The 20,824-nt window shown below is 40.4% G+C and overlaps 2 protein-coding genes across 5 annotated transcripts in view; both read left to right on the top strand.

Annotated features, from left to right (window-relative positions):
* The window catches only part of LOC116045413, a 977,204-nt gene that overhangs the window by 894,779 nt on the left and 61,601 nt on the right, over window positions 1-20,824 (top strand). The window lies entirely within an intron of this gene.
* The window catches only part of cfap61 (cilia and flagella associated protein 61), a 39,266-nt gene continuing 18,480 nt past the window's right edge, over window positions 39-20,824 (top strand). For 2 of the 4 annotated variants that reach the window (XM_031293037.2, XM_031293034.2), the window contains exons 1-15: window positions 607-792; window positions 1,970-2,133; window positions 3,044-3,194; window positions 4,323-4,399; window positions 4,622-4,689; window positions 5,270-5,390; window positions 6,770-6,902; window positions 8,738-8,935; window positions 9,827-9,924; window positions 11,300-11,339; window positions 11,591-11,727; window positions 13,098-13,224; window positions 14,287-14,364; window positions 16,162-16,368; window positions 18,366-18,494. In XM_031293037.2, coding sequence (XP_031148897.1) covers window positions 1,991-2,133; window positions 3,044-3,194; window positions 4,323-4,399; window positions 4,622-4,689; window positions 5,270-5,390; window positions 6,770-6,902; window positions 8,738-8,935; window positions 9,827-9,924; window positions 11,300-11,339; window positions 11,591-11,727; window positions 13,098-13,224; window positions 14,287-14,364; window positions 16,162-16,368; window positions 18,366-18,494 — 1,707 coding nt within the window. In that variant the 5' untranslated portion in view covers window positions 607-792; window positions 1,970-1,990. Of the gene's footprint in view, window positions 142-606; window positions 793-1,969; window positions 2,134-3,043; window positions 3,195-4,322; window positions 4,400-4,621; window positions 4,690-5,269; window positions 5,391-6,769; window positions 6,903-8,737; window positions 8,936-9,826; window positions 9,925-11,299; window positions 11,340-11,590; window positions 11,728-13,097; window positions 13,225-14,286; window positions 14,365-16,161; window positions 16,369-18,365; window positions 18,495-20,824 lie in introns of those variants that run through there. The other 2 variants (XM_031293035.2, XM_031293036.2) reach the window with 2 other exon arrangements.

Here is a 20,824-nt window from a genome sequence, read left to right on the forward strand (position 1 = left end):
AGGCAGAGTAGGGTCATGCCTTCGCCATCGTTGGAAGGAAAAATGCTGCATTCACGTGCTCCTCGGATGGTCGCATTTCCCGAGTTTAAAAGTCGTTTTTCCGACTTCGGTGTGTTCATGAGCTTAAAATCCATGGTCTATGTTCGTAATGCGGGAAAAAAAAAAAACATTAACGCTACAAAGAAAATGTGTTGTATTTAATTTTTTATATTTAATATTATTTAAACAATATATATTTCAAGTATTTATTACCGGTTTGAAGCTTTGTATTAGTGGTTTTGTCCCAGACTTGTTGCTCCAGTTGGCCTAGCTATATTTCCTAAACCACTAAAATATTGTTTTACTAATAATCTAGGTCACTGTATGTGGACAGCAACTAACAGTTACAACCTAATAGCATGTTACAAATTACATGAGAGCAAAAAAATTGATTGACAATTTGATGATGAAATTATTTACTTTAGTCTGCCATGGCTGCAAATTTGGAAAATCGTTTAGCAAAAATGTCCGAAATGTTGTCCTGACTTGAGTTCACGTGTATTTTCCCAGCGGGGAGCTCATTTTCCCGAATATTTCGACACCACGTGAATGCAACAAAATATCGCTCCGTTACTATGGTTACAGAGCTTGTGTTAGCTAACGGCTGGGACGGTAACGAACTGTAGCGAGAGAGAGTTTTTTTTAAGGAAACTACGTATATTTTTTGTTTCTAATTTTAATCCACAAGCAATGTAAAGTTAAATAGACCAGCGTCGTAGTTTATTTAGGGGGAAAATCAGTGTGTGACAGCAGGTGAGTAGCTAACGTTAAGAGTTGTTGTGGGCTAGCTAATGTTAGGACTGACGTTAGGCAAGGCAAGGCAGCTTTATTTGTAGAGCACATTTCAGCAACAGGGCTTTACATAAAAACAGATTAAAAAAATAAAAACAGATAAAATACGAGAATATAAGTTACAGTGCAGTATAAGAAATTAAACATTAAAGAGCAGTTAAAAACAGTTAAACATGTAAAAGCAGATAAAATAGGAGATTTTAGGCTGCTGACAATGTATAAGCCGTTGCTCTGTACACGTAATCCACCTGCAATCCTTGCCGTTCCCAGAACGGGCGGTCCCACCGGTCTTACTATTTAATTTCTCTTTATATGCTTATATAGATTGTCAGATTGTTAGTTTTAAGATAACATAGCTAGGACGTCTGTTGTTGGTGTTGTTGGTATCGTCCAGTGGTGGAATGTAACAAAGTACCTTTTCTGAAGTATTGTACTTTAATACTTCCATATATAAAATAGTATTTCTATTTTATGCAACATGCTTGTACACTACTCCACTAACTTTACATTTCAGAGGTATATCTTAATTTTTACTCCACTAGCTACATTTGTAGTTGTCCAGTGACAACCATGTATCTCCAGATGTGATGATGTTGAATAGAGCTGGGCGATATGGAGAAAATCCAATATCACGATATTTTTGACCGAATACATCGATCGATATTGTGGCGATATTGAAGGGTTCACTATTGGTGCTTTCATAAATATTTACACAATGAGAGTTTTGATAAATAATCACCAATAATGTGGATACCATGGCAAATTATAAAACAGTAAGTAAGTCCGGTAAGTCCAGAAAATTACATCACTTCACTGTAATGCCGCCAGGAAAAGACAACCCGTGTCATATCACGATACTACAATATCCAAAATGTAAAACGATATCTAGCCTCATGTATCGATCTCGATATAATATCGATATATTGCCCAGCCCTAATGTTGAACAAAAAACTGAAGGCAAGCAACTGAAGTGTTCCTTTATGTGTTGAAAAATGTCTCCTACTTCTTAAGCTAAAGTCTTTAAAAAGCATATTGGATCAGCTGAAAAATGCCACAAACATCAGATATAGTAGGAAACCACTGACATGTTTCATACTTTCAATACATTTTAGCCTATAATACTTAACTTTTACCACAGCTTTAATCAGTCCAAGTGAAGATGAGGACCATAAGTTCAGCCAGTGGCCAGGAGGAAACTGTGAGCGTCAGAAGAAGCGAATCAGCCGATGCTCAGGGGATTGACCGCCTCATCAGCCCCTCAGCCCTGGCAGTTTTTGGAAGGGTCAATGCAATTCATCTTCTGTAAGACAAATGGAAAAAAAATGTGCCTTGCGAGTAATCAAATTACTGCTGACGTACCTTTAGTTTTTTGTTTGCAAAATGTTAAAGTTAAAGTGCTCATATTATGCTTTTTGGCTTTCTCCCTTTCCTTTATTGTGTTATATATCTTTTTTGTGCATGTTATAGGTTTACAAAGTGAAAAAGCCCAAAGTCCACCCCAAAGGGACTTACCATCTCCAACAGAAAATACTGTTCACAAACTGCTCCAAACAGCTCTATTGTAGTCCAGCCTTTACTTCAGAGACAAACGTGGTCACTTTGGAACACACGTTATAATGCTCACCTAGCTGCTAGCATGGCACGCCCTCATACTCTGCTTCTGACTGGCTAGTAGTCCTTACCTAGGTACTGTCAGGACACGCCCTCATACTCTGCTTCTGACTGGCTAGTAGTCCTTACCTAGGTACTGTTAGGGCACGCAATCATACTCTGCTTTTGACTGGCTAGTAGTCCTTACCTAGGTACTGTCAGGACACACAATCATACTCTGCTTCTGACTGGCTAGTAGTCCTTACCTAGGTACTGTCAGGGCACGCCCTCATACTCTGCTTCTGACTGGCTAGTAGTCCTTACCTAGGTACTGCGCATGTGTGACTCCCACCAAAGATGTTACAGCAGTGAGAGGTCTCACTCTGTAGCTAAAACAGAGAGCTCAACACACAGGGTGAAAAGAGGAGCTGCAGCAATGTGCAGTACAACAAAAATATGGTGTTTTTTGGAAAATTAAACCATGTAAACCTATTCTGGTACAACCTGCAAATACAATTATGAACCTGAAAATGAGCATAATATGAGCACTTTAATGTTGCAGTGCTATCTGAAGGTGATTCTGTGGTTCTTGTTTCCTCTCTGCTCCCCCTGGACCCTCCAGAGAGAAAGCCAATCTGGCCGTGACCCTGGCCAATGAAAAGGACGACATCCTGGCCCACGCCTCCTTCCTCGACCACCCTGTTGGAGACTTGGTGGATCCGACTCACTGGAAACCTTTCCTGCAGAAACACTTCAAGGCTGGAAAATGCACAGTCGGTATCATTCACGAATTAAGATAAAAATCCAAAGGGTTGCTGATGTAGGGTTGTTTTTCACTGTGTGCTCATACTTATGGAGGACGGGAGCTGCCAAAATCAAAACTAAATAAATTACTCAATAAATAATTAAATGAATATGTTGTCTTTAAATGTAACAAAATAATATTTTAAAAAAATGACATAATTTGGTGTTTTATTTAAGTTTTTTTTTCCAAAAATCTAAAAAATATATAGTTTTCCATAAAAATTTGGTGGAACACTGGTAACATGTTTTATACTTTCTGTGAATAAAATCCAATATATCTTATTTCCACATATGTATTTTGTAAAATAAAATAGTAAAACTAATAATTTAAATAGAAATCTCAATTTATGTCACATTTTATCAATAAAGTAATGCCTATACTTTTTTTTTTGGTTTAAAGGTGCCGTAGGTAGGATTGTGAAGATCCAGGACTTAGCCAAAAAATTTGAACATCGACAACTTCTCAGTCCCTCCCCCCTTTCTGCTAAAGCCCAAAACGCTCTCCTAAGCCCCTCCCCCCACAAGGGAGAGCTGTGCACGATAGAGGGGGACCTATCTGCAGCTTGTGCGCGGGGAAGGGGGGGGACGCTATGAAATGCGTGTGCATGAGCAGTGATTGACACGCAGTTAGACAACCCCCCTGGCCCTGATTGGTGCATCTGAACAGGAAGCTGTGGATTTTTGCAAATCTCACTACAGGCTGTAGGTGGAGCCAGAGGAGCCGGATTATTTTTTTTATTACCTGCTTCATGTAGTTCTACTGGAACATAGGGTCAGTTTCAGCAAATATGACAGAAAGTTAGTTTTATAAGTCTTACCTACTGCACCTTTAATTATTGGTACATATAATGGCATAAAAATGGATTTATCGAGTCAATTATTTTTTTATTTTGGCATTTTCCGTCCTCCATACATACTGTAGTCTATAATTGCATAAGATCTGATTTATCTTTGGTCCCAACAGAACTACTCTGTCTATATGCTCATAATAAGTTTTTCACAATTTAAAGTTTGAAGGAAAGTGCTTCTTAAATGAGGTGAAATGAAAGTTAACTGACAACTGGAGAAAAACTGGCTTAATCTTCTCACCTCTACAGCCTTTAAACACACTCTTCCTCCACCTTTTCGTGGCGGAGCCGGATTTCGCCACAGCAAGTGTCAAGGAAATAATGAGGTATACAAAAAAGTGTATATAAGAGAATAAAATATAGCCATATACTGAATGTCACTTCATTTACTGTTTTGTATGGTGAAGCAATTATAGACAGCTGGACTGTAAAGTTCTGAACGTTACACTGTCAGGGTTCAACTCCCAAATGTCATGCATATAAAAAAACGGTAAGATGCAATGTCTGCCAAATTCTTATTCCCTTCTTGCTATGCTTCTTCTTTACAGGGCTGTCTTTAACGCCATCGCAGAGCTTGAATACATCTGCTTGGTTAGCCCGAACGTTGGCAGTTTAGGTGAAGAACTACTTCAAATGTATAGTTAAGTTTATCATCAATTATTTAACCCTGATGTTGTCCTCCCGGTTCAAAATAAACAGGGTTTTTTTGGCACTTAGTTCAACATTTTTGGCACTTTTTCCCCCTTTACCACCAGTATTTTCACCACTAGAACCAACTTATTAACACTAGTTTTACACTTATTTACAGAGTTCCTGGCCAATAAACCTCATTTATATGAAATTATCTAATTTTTGTGTTAGAAAAAAACTGAAATTATGAATGATTTTGACTAAAAGTTAAGATCAGAAGAATGAAGGTAATGGATAATCACAGATATGTCAAAGTTTAGTCAGGATAATGCTATAAAATTGAATAAAACACCCAAAATTCAATGAAAGTAAAGCTCTGATCCTTAATTTCACTTGTGAAGAGCATTTCATGGAACCATCCATGTTATTTTGGGGCAATTTGGTCGAAAGAAACCAAAATGTCTGATATAGAAACTTTGTAAACGGGTCAACATGGACCCGAGGACAACAGGAGGGTTAAAAATGAACTTTGAGGAGACCGAGTCTTGTGATTGGTGTTTGTGCAGAGCCGGCGCTGGATGAGATGTTTGAGCCGCTGCAGCGCCGGACTGGCCCCGGGCCTCAGTGCTTAGCATTCATCTGCCACAGAGAAAAGAACTGTCCACGGCTTCATATCCGCCCCGCCAGGTGATTTCAGCGGATTCCTCCCAACCAACGAAACATCTGCCCACAAAACAGTGAAACTTTTGTATAACTCAAATATGTGGAGTGCATATTCATATAGTGCAGTGAAAAGGTTGTGGAGATCAAGGTGCTGGGCATGCATGTGAACATTTGCCTTCATCTTGAGCATGTCATGAACTGGCTGGATTGCCCTCTTTAAAAAAATGAAGCACGCAGTGTGACAATTAGGGCTGCATGATATGAGGAAAATATGCGATAAGGTTGTTGAATATCGCAATAACGATATTTATTGTGATAAGCAGATATTAAAGTGTACTCAGTTCTGCATTTCTACTGCTTTCAGTATTCTGCTTAAATACAAAAAATGCTTGTTGAATTTAAAACAAACGAAAGGAAATATTTTCCAACTTTATTTTATTGAACAAATTTTTAACATTGAATTGAATACAAAAGGCACCACTAAAAAAGAATGACAGTATCCTTTTAAACTGTAATTTTCGACTGATATTTTCTTTCAACTAACACAAAAAATCTCTGGCTATCGCAATATGTCGCAGCCTTTCGCAATGTGTATATTGCGGCAGTTAATATTGCGATAACAATAAAAAAATGATATATTGTGCAGCCCTAGTGACAATAGTTAATTTGCAGCAGAATGCGTTGGATGCAGATCTTTTGTGCTGTAACTGGGTTAAAGGTGCTGTAAGTAAGTAGAATTACTACTTGGCAAATCACATTAAATGTATTAATCTACTTTGAGTTAAAGGTGCTGTAGGTAGGATTGTGAAGATCCAGGACTTAGCCAAAAAATGTAAACATCGACAACTTCTCAGTCCCTCCCCCCTTTCTGCTAAAGCCCAAAACGGTCTCCTACGCCCCTCCCCCCCACAAGGGAGAATGAATGCGTGTGCATGAGAAGTGATTGACACGCAGTTAGACACCCCCCCTGGCCATGATTGGTGCATCTGAACAGTGGTGGATTTTTGCAAATCTCACTACAGGCTGTAGGTGGAGCCAGAGGAGCCAGATTCTTTTTTTTTAAATGACCTGCTTCATGTAGTTCTACTGGAACATAGGGTCAGTTTCAGCAAATATGACAGAAAGTTAGTTTTATAAGTCTTACCTACTGCACCTTCAAGTTAAAGCTGCATTATTAGATTTTTTTTAGGCCACCTGGGGGCAGAAGAACTTGCAACAAGCTGACAAATGTGCCACAAAACCGAAACTATGAACCAAAAGAGGCTAAAAGTGTAGATTTTAAAGAGCTGCAGAGTTGGTGATAATTATTAGTGGGTTAAGCACTCCGCCTTTTCATGTTATATAAAATATATTGGTTGGTTGAGCTTTAAGATGTAGGCTACTACTTTTTCTGTACATTACAGGGTAGAAGATCATGATGACATCATGCGCATGTTTGCGGAGCAGACCAAACTTCTGTCGGTCGTCGACCAGCCGTACTTCCTGGCAGAGCTCATTGAGGCACAGGACGAGAAAAATCACAGCGCTGTTTGTGAGGTTTGTTCCAACTTTTAGCCTTTTCCTCACTTAAACACACAGAATCACATCTTTGTTTGTTTTTAGTTCAGGGTCAATTTTGATCTCGGTTTCGAAACATCACACACAGAAGCTATTAAATTGAGAAACTAGTTCAACCCTCCTGGTTTGTCAGATCTTATGTGAGTTATGTGATTTGGCGACGTCTTGTTGTTTGACCCATCCACTCCCCCAACCAACCTCCTAACGTGGGTTCACGGTCTTTCATACTACTCTCTCTTTTAGCTGTTACACACCAACCAGACGGCCGACCGTCGGCAGAAAAGCCAGTCGGACTGATCAGTCGGGTCCCCGAGGTCCAAAAAAATGCCTCAAAACACACCGAGGCGACGCCGACTTGAGCGTACGCTCTGCGTATGATACGTCTCCATAGCAGCAGACGGCGCTTCTCTGTATTGTTTCCCAGTAAATGAAAACCTGCAGCTGATTGGACGAACGCGTCACGTGGGTCTTTTTTCTCCGGAAATTCACAGCCAGACTGTCATGGCGGCTCGTTCAGAATACGATCTCATATTGGACTAAAATAGTTCACCTAAACATGTTTCTGAAAACATTTTAAGAGAGAAATAGGCCGTGCAGTTGCTGAATCTGTCTTCATTTCAGATCAACAAAGATCAGTTTAAAAGATTTTCATCAGATTTTGAGAGGCTCATCCCGCTCCCCATTTCCAGGTGAGTCCCGACTGCCCTGTCTCCGACTGAGCATGTCAGGTCAGCCAAAATGAAGGCCGACAGCTCCTCCTCCGACGGACGACGGCACGGAACACACCGAACAGACTCGAGTCACCGACCTCGCCAGACTGTCCGACGGCCGATAATCGGGTTGGTGTGTCAGGGCCTTAATACTACGTCATCTTACAGCGCCACGGTCGAGCCGCTGCTCTGCTCGGTGTGTCCCATACAGACGCTCAAGGGTGATTTTTGTGTCTGTATCTGACGCTGAGAGCCCCTGACCAAGCGTCAGTATTTTACGAGTTGGGGGTGAGAACGGTTTTCATTTGTTCCCAGTCAGATGCTCTGACTGATTGTCAGAAAGCCTGCCGGGGTCCGTTCCCTCGGGACGACAGATCTTCTCTCCCTTCCCCTCCCCTCCAGTCGGGCTGACATGTGTTCATGGCACCAGCATATGGCAGATACGAGCTAACACTTGGCCAAGACATGCTCTCACTGAACATATTGTGTCCAGACATCTGAAGCATTTTGGGCTTTTTGTCTGAATATGTTCAGCACTCAGAGAAACAGTCAGACGTTGCCCCAGAGGGTTGGGCTGTTCCCTCTGCTGAATGCCACAACCTTTTTATGAAGCTACAGAATATGTTGTTTTTCTTATCCTGGTAGATGATCTGTTACAGACACGCCGTTGTTTTAGTCCAAACTCAAACCAGCACGAGAGGCAATAGATGTTCGTGAACCCAATTTCAAATAATGAGAAAGATATATTAATGATCACATTTAAAAAAACAGTACTTATGAATGATAAAAAATGTTTTGCCAACTTTCGCCAAGCTCGTGATTCTAAAAATATCTCTGCACTTCACTCACTTGTCAGTCAAACAGTGTGGGGTGGTGCTGTAATACCTTTTTTTCTTTGCCAGTACTACCAAGTTCTGCTACTGCTGTTTATTCTGAATAGACCAGAAACTTAAAAGACTCATCTCAGGAGAGAACAGCTACCAGACAGCAAGTGTTTAAAACAGAAAATGTTAAAAAAAAAAAAAAACCTTCATGAGCTAGCTGGGTTATAGACAGATGTTCCAGGGAAATAGCATTAAAGATGTCTGTGTGTTTTCTCTAAAGGGTGATGGAGTCGCCATGGGCTTCATCAGGGTCACTTCTGATGTTGATTTGAAACGGCTGCACGACAGCTTTGAGCTGAGTGGGATAGACGGTCTGTACGAACCGCAGCAGATAAAACAGGACGGAGCTGCTGCTCAGTCCGACTCAAAAGAAGAAGATGAAGAACCAAGAAAGACCCAAACCTCCGACTCACAGCAGGTAAATCACTGCCACTGTGAGTGTTGATCATATAAAAAAAGATTGGAAGTTACAGCTAGTAGTTGTAGTATTTTAATATTTATGAAATAATTATTAAAAAACAACACTGTCTAATAGTTTCATCAAAATACCCAAAAAAGTAACTAAAATATGATTTGACAATTTTATTATTGAGCTCTTCCCATAGGTGTAATTTACGGGGGGGGATGGGGGCGTTACAACCCCCCAATAATCAAAACTGGGCTTTTTCCAAAGTTTTACGGTAGTTCCTTTGTAAGGCTTTTCGTTGCTTTTTGGGACATATTTGTTGCGTTTTCAATGTTTTCTTCGCTCTTCCGACATTTTTGTCGCTTTTTTCAACGTTTTTGTCGTGTTCTTTAATGTTTTTTTGGCAATTTCTTCGACTTTTTCTAGTTTGTTTTAGCAGTGTTTAGTAGTTTTAGTCACAGGACATTTTTAAGGGATTTTTGGACACTTTTTTCAACGTTTTTGTTGCTTTTTAAAAAAAATGTTTTGACAATTTTTAATGTTTCTGCGCTATATTTAGTCCATTTAGACATGTCCCAGGACCTCCCTTGATAGTTGAGATCTCACCCCCCCCCAATGTTGAACCCAAAGTTAAATAAAAAACTATTGTTTTTAATAAATAAGATAAAAATAGACCTCCTGTTGCCACATTTCTCCTGTTTAAGTGCAAATGTGTTTGTTTATCAGTTAACTTAAAGAGCTCTTGATGACCTAATTATTATGTCATGGCAATTTCAAAATAAAAGGTGCATCTTAACGACATGTATCAATGTTTTCATCGCATCGATGTTTTCGTTGCATCGATGACGGTATAGTTTTCAGTCTTTATCTTTTAGTTTGTTGTTATTGTCACTCTCATCTCAGCAGGAGGAGACACAGCCGACTGGAGCGGCACATTCCCCTGAGAAATCCAACGTTGTCTGTATTCAGTTCTTCATTATTGACAAGAATTATGAAATGAGGTATGGTCAGGATGGAGTTTGTGTGAGGAAATTAATGAGGATGAAGCTGGCAGTCATCTCTGTTTCATCTTTGCATCAAATCCCATGAAAAGACCAACAAATGTATCTCCTAACAAGTGTTGTGTGTATCACAGCCTCTCATATCATAAATACACATCAGTGAGCCACACTGTTGCACTGGCTGACATCTTCCTTCATCACCATGAACACACACACTGTAGTTTATTCTGACTCAATCCCACAAACACTGTCCTGCTGCCACAAACACTCAATAGAGCACCAAATGTGGATTAATCCAGCGCTGAAGGAATGACCGGGTATATGAAGCAGAGGTTGATTGTGGTAGATGAGATGCAGCTGGAACCCTGACTCCCGCACACCAGACTCCACTCCTGCAATTAGGACAGACAGAGGGAGGGAGAGAGGAGAGACAAAGAAGCTACCTAGGGGGCAGCGGGCCTAACAGAGTTCTAGAAAATGTTTGCTTTAGACTTGATCCTACTTGTTGTGAGGAACTTGAAGAATATGTTCTTTATATCAAAGTAGAGAACTCTTTGGAAATGAGTTACAATAGTTATAGTACTTAAGGGTAACATGCAACTTCAGCCCAGTTTCTGTAATTCAGAGATATTGAAAGTAAAACTTTCCACTTTTATACATTTTTGGGGTGGTGCTTTTCATGGCATTTGTTGACTGTAAAAAAAATAAAAAAGAATAAGGGCTACCTTAAATCCTTTAAATGTGATAGTCTTGAGCTCAAGAAAATGTTTGCTGCAGGCTTGATCCTACTTGTTGTAAGGAGCTTCAAGAATATGTTCTTTATATTAAAGTAGTAAGAGGACTTTTTGGAAGTAAGTAATGTACTTAAGGGTAACATGCAACTTCAGCCAAAAAATTTAATTTACAGAATTAAGTTTTTGTAATTCAGTGATATCGAAAGGAAGATACCCAACAGAAAATGTACTTTATTTTAAAATGATTAGATATTTTTAAGTTGCATTTACATTTTCCCACTTTTATACATTTCTGAGGCGGTGCTTTGGCAGCCGCCCAGAGTTACATCAGTCATATGCTGTGTCAAAGCAGGGAGAGTGACTGTTAGTTGGCTCCTGCTGAGCTCCTCTCATCACCACCTTACCTCCCAGCTGTTACTGAATATGGAGCCGAGGCGTGTCCTGCCGAGAGTGAGCATGTTATTAATGAGAGCTACGCTTAAAGTGACAGCGTGACAGAGTTGGAGGCGAGAAGTTGAGCTGGAAGCAGCGGGCAGATCGGGCGGCCAGTTGTTCCACCGCAGTGATAACCAGCTTGGCTTGGATTCTGAAGTCTGGCACTCGCACATATTTTCACTTAACTTCCCCTTCTTCTCTTCCAGATCAGTGGACTTTATTCCATATATATTCAACTGTTTCCCTGTGAGTATCGTTTTTGCATGACATGTGGCCGATGTTTTACCAGAAAGTAATCACAATCAGATCAGAAAAGGTTTTATTGCCACAATAAGTTGCACTGCCTTGGTGAAAGGCGCATACATAAACAAACATCCACATTGATTTCCAGGAAAGTTTATGAAGTTTAAAAAAATTACCTTTTTTAATGATGAATCGAACATATCTGCTCAGGTAAGTGTGCGTCTGTATTAGTTGTCCTTGTGTCCGTCTGTCAGGGCGCGGACTTCTGCGTCATCACCGTACCAGCGCTGTCCCCGGAGTTCCTGTTGCTGCAGAGCTTCCTCAGAGTGCCGCCCCGAGCCACCAGCTCGCTGCCCCTTGAACTCTACGTCTTCCACTGCACCGGGCTCAGGTGGGTCAGCCTGTATCTGTAATCTGTTTGTGGTGATGGCGCAGTGGATATGACACATGCCTTTGGTGTGGGAGACCTGGGTTCGAATCCCACTGTGATACATCAACCAATGTGTCCCTGAGCAAGACACTTAACCCATAGTTGCTCCAGAGGCGTGAGACCTCTGACATATATAGCAATTGTAAGTTGCTTTGGATAAAAGCGTCAGCTTGTAATGTAGCTAATGTAATGTAATGCTGCCAGGATACCAAGTCCACAACTTTGAGATTGTTAGTGCTCAGGGAGGAGGTCCCGTATATTTATGGCTACACCTGTAAATGAAAATGATATGGACAAGACCATATTCAAGTCTCTTAGCCTGTTGGGTTCTCTCACATTCATTTTTGGAAGTTTTGGAATGGAAGATGATGTTTTAACAATGTTTTTATTACGCCCCTCCCCCCCCAACCCACAACAAAATGTCTCTCTCAAACTCTGCCGTGCTACAACAATCAAATAAACAAAGTATATGACAGTAGCAGCTCAGCTATGTCTTCTTCTTTTACAAACTGGTCAAATGGCCTCCAGATTTTTTCATACACCTCCAATCTGCCTCTCAATATATATGTCAGTCACTCCATGGACATACATTGCACCATATTCTTGATCCAAGCACCAGTTGTAGGTGCCTCCATTTGTTTCCTAATGAGAGCTATTAGTCCTTTTTGCCTGTAGTATAACAAAATCAATAGATGTACTGTATATCCTTGGGGTTTCAGATTCAGATTAGTTGGATACAGGTGCAACAAAATCATGTGTTGTCTTGTGTTGATCACCTCCCTCCAGTATGTTTTAATTTTGTCACACTCCCAGACACGGTGCTTAAATGTTCCTTTAGCCTTATTGCATTTAAAACAAAGGCCAGGTGTAACAGGCGTATTTAAAGTTTTTAAAGATTTTATTTTTTATTGTAAATTACGTTCTAAGTGACCTGGTGAGGTTTCACTATAAGCCCCCCACGGGCTTCTGGCCTCTCCAGCACACACTCCTTCTCTTTCTATGTGAAAGACATAAGTTGCGATTTATGTTGTATTGTTTTTTGTTCTTTTTAGGAATGTGTGCAAAAAAAACCTTAAACTAAAATGATCATGTATGAAATGTAATGTATAGCTGACTTATTCAACAATTGTCCATGGGCCCCTTACAGTACCAATACAGACCAGTAGGGGTCCATGGAAACATTTTTTTCAATCTACTTCATCTCTTGTTCATCACAGGAAGAATACAACACAGCGCAGAGGCTGCTAGAAAGCCTGCTTGGTGATGATCCTGTTCATTTATTGTAATGACTAATAATGTCTTCCTGTTCCATGGTGTGGTTGTTGTTGCAGGAGTGTGAAGGTGAGGCCGGCTGTGGCTGCAGACCGGCCGGCTGTCTCTGATCTAGTGAAGGGTCTGAGACTCAATGAGTCGCTGCTGCAGGACCTGGACTGCTTCTATGAGACCCGCAGAGACCCGGTCAGTCAACACGCACTCATATCAACGCACCACTCTACGTTTGTGTTTTCTTCAGACTGCAGTTAGGATCGGTGGTGGGATCTTATTTATCAATGTTAGTGATGGACCAGGTCAGCACTTTTATTTGAAGGGCCACAACTATGATGCAGCAATGAAGAAGTAACGTTTACTTAAACATGATTACAACACTACAATCCGTGTTTTAGCCTGCCACTTAATCCTTGTACATTACTGAAAGTTAATGAAGTACTACATGAATGAATTTACGCTTTTTCATACATGAAGTCATGTGTGAATTCATGGTAATTCATGTACCATTATTATAAAGTGTTCAGATCCTTTAGTTGAGTAAAAGTACCAATACCACACTGTAAAAATACTGTTACAAGTAAAAGTCCTGCATTGAAAATATTACTTAAAAGTAAAAGTCTGTCAGTATCATCAGGAAAATGTACTTAAAGTATTAAAAGTAAAAGTACTCAATGCAGAAAAATCCTCACCTCTGAAACCAAACCTACCTTCTTCTCCTTGAATATACCTATTTACTTTTACTTGTTTACCCATCCTAGCAAGAGTAGCAGTCTGCTGCTAGAGCTAAACTCTCAAGCTAATGTAGCTACCACTGCTAAAGTATGCAACAACAAAAAATGTATCCAACATGAAACCAGCTGGCCTGTAATATGGTCAGTGTTTGGGAATCATTTGAATTAGCATAAGCAGTAAATAGAGAAAATAGCAATGTTGAAATTGTAATTGGCTCCCCTTTAACATTGAAAATTACATTCTGATTGTTTTGGACGATCAAGTGTGACACGAGCTGGTAATGATGGTCTTGGAATAACGAGGACTATCGCCCGCGTGCCAGGGAACAGATTGGTGAGAATTCAGTTGAACGGATTTCCCTCTCTGACTGACACCCCAGCTGTCTCCGCCGCAGCTCCAAAACTGATAATTACTTCTGCGGCCACTTCATGTGAATTCATGGCACTGGACGGATACAAGAGGGTGCACATTCAGTTCAACACACACATGTATGTTTAACAGACTTTGTGTTTTGTTTAGGATGGCGTGGCGCTGCAGGCCTTCGTGGCCCAGGCGCATAGTCAGGTGGTTGGGTTACTGATCGTCAGAGACGAGCAGGTAGGTGCAGTTTACAAGATGAATCTGAAAGGGTTAGGTTAGGGTTGGTGGTTATTTTAAGTACAATTCTGCGTCTGTCTCTCAGGATCAATAAGTACTAAGTACTAAAAATATTATTATTTTACTACGCTACTAGGAATAATTATGCCATAATTCAATTTTAAAAAAGAAAAAGGAAACTGAAAAAGCAAAATTGAAATGTAAAAATGATAATTTGAAAATGTAAAGTGACAATGTAAAAAGTCAAATTTAAAATGCAAAGCTTAAAAAGAAATGCTCAAACTGAAATCTTAAACTGAAAGATGACATTGAAAATCACAATGTAAATAAGAAAATGGAAACATCAAAAATGAAACTCAAAATGTGAAATGGAAAAGCTTAAATGGAAATACTTATAAAAATACAAAATACTTTTATTTTAGCCTTTTCACTTTATAATTTTCTATTTTATCTTTTTAATTTTACATTTGGCAATTGCCCTTTGACATTTGGAGATTCACCTTTTCCATTTTGATTTACGTGTGTAAATGAGGAAGCGCAGCCCAAAGGCTGGTGGGAGGGTCTGAAACGGAACGGGTGCAGAGGCACCTTAGGGACAGCAGGGGGAGCTGACTGCTGGGCAGCACACTGTCTGCAACCTGAAAACGGCGACAACAGAGGAAGTTGAGGGAGCAGGGCTGTAGGGACTAGAGCTGTAATCGGGTCTTAAAAGTTCGGCCCGACAAGGTCAACGCATCACCTGAACACTTATTTACCGCGCAACCCAGAGTGCAAGCCAAAGCCTGTGTAAAATGATAGAAATTAAGACCGAACCTGTCGTCGGGTACGGGCAAAGATCTTCAGCTCTAGTAGGGAGGACTGTTATTTATAAGGCAATGGCTTCAACTTGATGGTGAAAGTGTTCTTACACTCAACTCACGATTCCATACAGTTCACGGTTTTAAGTTTAGATACGATTTCTTCAGGATTTCTTTCACAGAATGACGTATGGTTGCATGGAACTCACTTCCAGCTGAGATTACTAAAGCACACAATAAAGCAAGCTTTAAAAAAACAAGTAAAGCAACATCTAATGGCCCTACGCCTGTAACCATATTTTGTAACTTTTTATGTATTTATATGTATACAAAGATGTTGTAAGATTTCATTTTTTGTAAATTCAGTTTTTTTATTAGTGTAATATATATATATATATATATATATATATATATATATATATAAGAGTATATGAAGAGGAATATGTATAGTTATGTTTACGAGAAAGACAACACACAAGTTGCATATTAAACTGGGCCTACAATAACTTGTAGGGCGGCCTAAAACCTTTATACCTTTTTTGCATAGAATACTAAGCTATTCAAATAGCCTACTAATTGTTGGCATGATTTTATTAATCATGTTTTAATGTTAAACATACATGTGGCAGAGTGAACCCTTAGGATTAACTGCATCTGTGGATGGCCTTAGTGACTATCTTACCTTTTGGCCAGTTAGCAGTGGGGATTTATATTTGCTAATAATATGTTGGATTCATGTTAAGACTTTTTAATTTTTGAAAAAAATTTCAAAAAATTAACAATAAGTTGGAGGCCCCCTTGCGTTGCCTCTGAGGACCCCCTGGGGTCCCGGCCCCCCTGTTGAAGATCCCTGATCTAAATTGTACAAAAACAGGGGAACTGTATTAAACAAAAGACAGCTATAGAAATATATTAAATGCAAATATTTGTCCTGGAAATGTTCCTCTGTGAAGGAGTTTATCTACAGGAAACTAACTTCATTATTTCATCTCTTTGTCAGGACATCGAGTACATCCGAGCCCACTACAACATCGAGAACTTCATCTATTTCAGCCATCACCGCTACGAGGAGCACGCTCAGATACGCCACTTTGTCCTCAAACCCTCCTTCCAGCACTTCACCAAACACGTGTTTAAGGAGGTCCTCCGGCTGGCTCACAAGTCCTGCCTGTTCCACAGAATCTACCCCTCGGACCACAGCCAGGAGGTGGGTGCACACAGGGACCCTCGGGACCTCACTGGCCCCTCAACACTGGGCCGCTTTCCAGCCTCTGTGCATGTCTGCTCAGATACACAGTGTCATTAGTGTAATGACCCTCAGATCATACACTGCAAGAAATATAAGAGTACAAAAGTACTCTGACTTTTACTCAAGTACGACTAAAATTACCACTATAAAAATCTACTCAAGTAAAAGTAAAAAGTAGCTCCTTTAAAATGTACTGAGAGACTTTTTAACAGCAGGGTAGATATACTTTATATTTCAGTCAGAAAATTGGTATGCATTTAACTTTGATCTATAAAATGGCAGACCACACTATCTTTTTCTCTGAGCTAAATCTGCAGAAAACAAGAAACATTGAAAGACAATCTAAATCATAGACTGTATTGTCTTAATCTACTCTTAAGTTCATGTACTCTAAAAACAAACCTATGACCCTTGATCTTTAAAACTTGTATTAAATATTCTATATTAGTACAGTTATACCTGGATCTTTTTTTTTTGGTAGTTTAGCATTGATGCAATGTTCCTGCTGCCAAAGCGCCACCTGCTGGCCAGAAAGAAGCTGTTTTAGGGAGTAATTTATAAATTAATATAATTCTAAATTAATGCATGACATAAAACATCCTCAGTTGCTGCTGTTATTTATCATTCTACAATTTAAGTTGTTTTAATTGCGCTTGGCTTGAGAGGCTGGCAACGTCAAGTGTCCCAAATGTGGGAAAACGAGAACAAAATGCTCAAAGCTGATTGGTTGTTGTTGCCCTGCATATTAAAGGAGAATTCCGGCCAATTTTTACGTTAATCTTGATCGCTATAGCTATGCGAGTACTTTCGATAGAAAAAACCCCGACCCGAATCAGTGCAGGTAACACGGAGAAGCTGCAGCTACGTACTACAAGCGTCCCCTGAGCGATCAAGATTAACGCAAAAATTGGCCGGAATTCTCCTTTAATGTTAAAAAACCTCATGAAGTGACATTTTCATGTCATGGGACCTTTAACAAACATGAAAGCAACATGACAACAAGGTAAAATTGGGCAAACATAGCTAAGGTTACCTAAACTGGCGGGGAATTGAGTAGTTTAACATCAATTCGTCAGAGTGGAACTCTCAGATTATCACCTGTTAAACTGGGTGGGAAATGTGAAATAGCGCATTATTTAAAATTGTATCTGGTTTTGCATCTGTCCAAAGTAGTTAGTTGTCCAAAGTAGTTGTTGCCCTACCATTCTTTCCACCTAAAAACACCACTGACAACACGACCGATTAGCTACACTTTAGTCCAGTTAAGTAGCTAAAGTACCTTGTAGCTATTTGCTAAGTAATCATATAATCTTTATAGAGCACCTGTAAAACACCAAGTGCTTCACAGCTAAAATAAAATATACCAGTCATAAAAACATTAAATTAAAACTAAAGTGAAGTAAAGTGTTAGACGCACTAGAATTTAATATGGACGAAGACAACAAATTTGCAGCATCTCGGATATCGCAAATTGTCTTCTTGTCTTCAGGCTGATCCGACAGATGGATTTGTTCATGTCAAATGTTCAAAGCAGACCATTTCTTGCAGAGTGCGCCCCCCCAGCAGGCTGCTGTCTCCGGGGTCGGGCAGCAGGTGCCAACAGTGCTGCCAGCTCCACCTCTCCACACCATAATAAGACATTTCCTCGACATGTAGAGGCCTCCACTTCCTCTGCTAATTACCTTCCACAAACAAGTACCAGATTGGGGAGATGATGATGTGCAAATAGAATAATGGCAGAAGATAACCAGAGAATTATCTCTGTTCAGGCAGAGGGTGATGTTTTCCACCGAGCTCACAACAGTGGTGTAAACCTTGCATCATCAAACCTCTTCACCTGAGCTCATTATCACTTCCAGTTGCCTCCCAAGTCCCCACACTGATGCTGTTTAACCTCATAGGAGATTCTCTCTTTCTGAGCTCACTGACATTGTGCCCTCTTCTTCTACACCCAGAATTCCTGCGTCCACCATCTGGATTTTGTCCTCAACTCTGCGGTCCCTGTCCGCCCGCGACGCCAGATCATCTACCCACTGGAGGAGCTTGGCATCAACGCCCCTTCCAGGCAGATCACCGAGGACCAGGTGGGCACAGTGGCAGCTGGCTGACAGGGCCGCAGCCTGCCTGAGAATGTAGATTAGCTGGGGGGCTGCTGACAGAGGGAACACAGCAGGGTATTGTTGTGACCACTAGACGGTGCTGTTTTAAAAGGGAACAGAGTGGCAGCCAGTGTAATGAAGGGGAACCTCCAGTAGAGACAGATAAAAACACAGTATTATGGAATGTCCATTTATGTTTTGATTTTCTGTTACGTTTTTTTCAGAAAGTGTATCCATAAACCACATCTGAATAGTTTTTTTGTTGCCCCTGAACAGTTAACAGCAACATTATACATTTCATTTCTGTGTTGAAAGGCAAACTAAAACATTGCAAACAAGTTCTTTGTAGAAAATAATTGAGGTTTTCAGTATTTGTAAGTAGAAATAGCAAAAATGTATGAAGAAAGTTTAAGAGCTGGAGTAACTCAGCAATTATTGAGTTTATCTGATTTCTCTGTCCTCCTGGATAACTTTAAGATAATAAAGTAGACTGTTTGCACATCATGACATACAAGTTTCTAAATGTAGAGAAACTACAGGTCTTCTATACGGACATAAAAATCCGAAAATGTACAAAAGAATATCTGAAAATGCACAAATATTTGGAAGATCTCTAGCTTTAAACCACTGATATCTGACCTATTCTGATATGAGTCTTTACAGGCGCCTGGGTAGCTCACCTGGTAGCGCGTGCGCCCATATACAGAGGCTCAGTCCTCGATGCGGTTTCGATTCCAACCTGCGGCCCTTTACTGCATGTCATTCCTCTTCTCATTCCCCTTTCATGTCTAAGCTGTCCTATCAAATAAAGGCCTAAAATGCCAAAAAAAGAGTCTTTACATATTCACTGTGAAATGTAATGAGATAGTTGGGAGATTTCTTGTCATCATTAAACAAGTTCTTGGAAATGTATAGCCTTTTGAATTTGGAGCTGTGTAGGAGCCCTTAAAGGAACACGCCGACTTATTGGGAATTTAGCTTATTCACCGTAACCCCAAGAGTTAGACAAGTCCATACATACCCTTCTCATCTCCGTGGGTGCTGTAACGCTGTCTGACGGCCCCAGAGGCAGCAGCCCATCACAGTACATGCAAGTGAATGGTTCCATCTAGCCTACTGCTCCCAATAAGTGACAAAATAACGCCAACATGTTCCTATTTACATGTTGTGATTTGTATAGTCACAGCGTGTACAAAAAACAACATAACGTGAGACACAGCCATCTTCTAACCGTAAACAAACCGGGAACTATATTCTCAGAAAGGTTTGCTGCAAAGCAAATCATTCCGCCCAAGTACTATATTCTTCCGCCTGAGAATATAGTTCCCTGTTTGTTTACGGTTAGAAGATGGCTGTGTCTCATGTTACGTTGTTTTTTTGTACACGCTGTGACTACACAAATCACAACGTGTAAATAGGAACATGTTGGCGTTATTGTCACTTATTGGGAGCAGTAGGCTAGCTGGAACCATTCACTTGCATGTACTGTGACGGGCTGCTGCCTCTGGGGCCGTCAGACAGCGTTACAGCACCCACGGAGATGAGAAGGGTATGTATGGACTTGTCTAACTCTTGGGGTTACGGTGAATAAGCTAAATTCCCAATAAGTCGACGTGTTCCTTTAATGCGTCAGTATCTTTCAACCAAAGTACTTGAACGAGAAGCATACCCCAGCCTTAAAGACGCATGTTTTTACTGAGTCTCTCAAAGTGGTACCAATGTATGTCACTGTCCCTCAGGGCTAGCTGTCTATTTCAAGTAACTTAAGCAGATAGCGTCACTATGAGAGCAACTTCCTTTTTCGTCCTTTTTTTTTTTTTTTTTTTTTTTATAAAAAAAAAAACTAAGCTGGTAAAAGAATGAAAGTAACAGGTGAATAATGATAATCACAAGCTCTCCTTCTGTTTAAATTCTACCGTGAGTCCTGTGTTCTTCCGAGCCTGGCTCATCTTAATGTGGCTGTGATTTATTTTAATGTCGTGCACTTCAAATATTTACCACACATGCAACAGCAGCTGTCTTTAGACCTGAGGCGACACCGTGTACACTCACACGTTCATTACGCTCCATCAAACCCAGTCCGCCCCCTTCTCCTCGGTTATACAGCAGTCATGATTTCCAGGCTGCCGTGCAGATAAGAGCTTCGCCTCCGAGCTGCATCTCTGCCTCCTGATGTCGGCCTCGGGACCATTAATCACATTTAAAGCACCTGTTCCCTCTCTGTCAATACAGGATCGTATTACACAGAGCCGCAGTCATTGTGTTTCGGGAAGGTGAGGCATCTCCGGCGTGATAAGAGCTGCTGCACCTGCTCC

The sequence above is a fragment of the Sander lucioperca genome, chromosome 19 (assembly GCF_008315115.2).
Source record: "Sander lucioperca isolate FBNREF2018 chromosome 19, SLUC_FBN_1.2, whole genome shotgun sequence".
NCBI lineage: Eukaryota > Metazoa > Chordata > Actinopteri > Perciformes > Percidae > Sander > Sander lucioperca.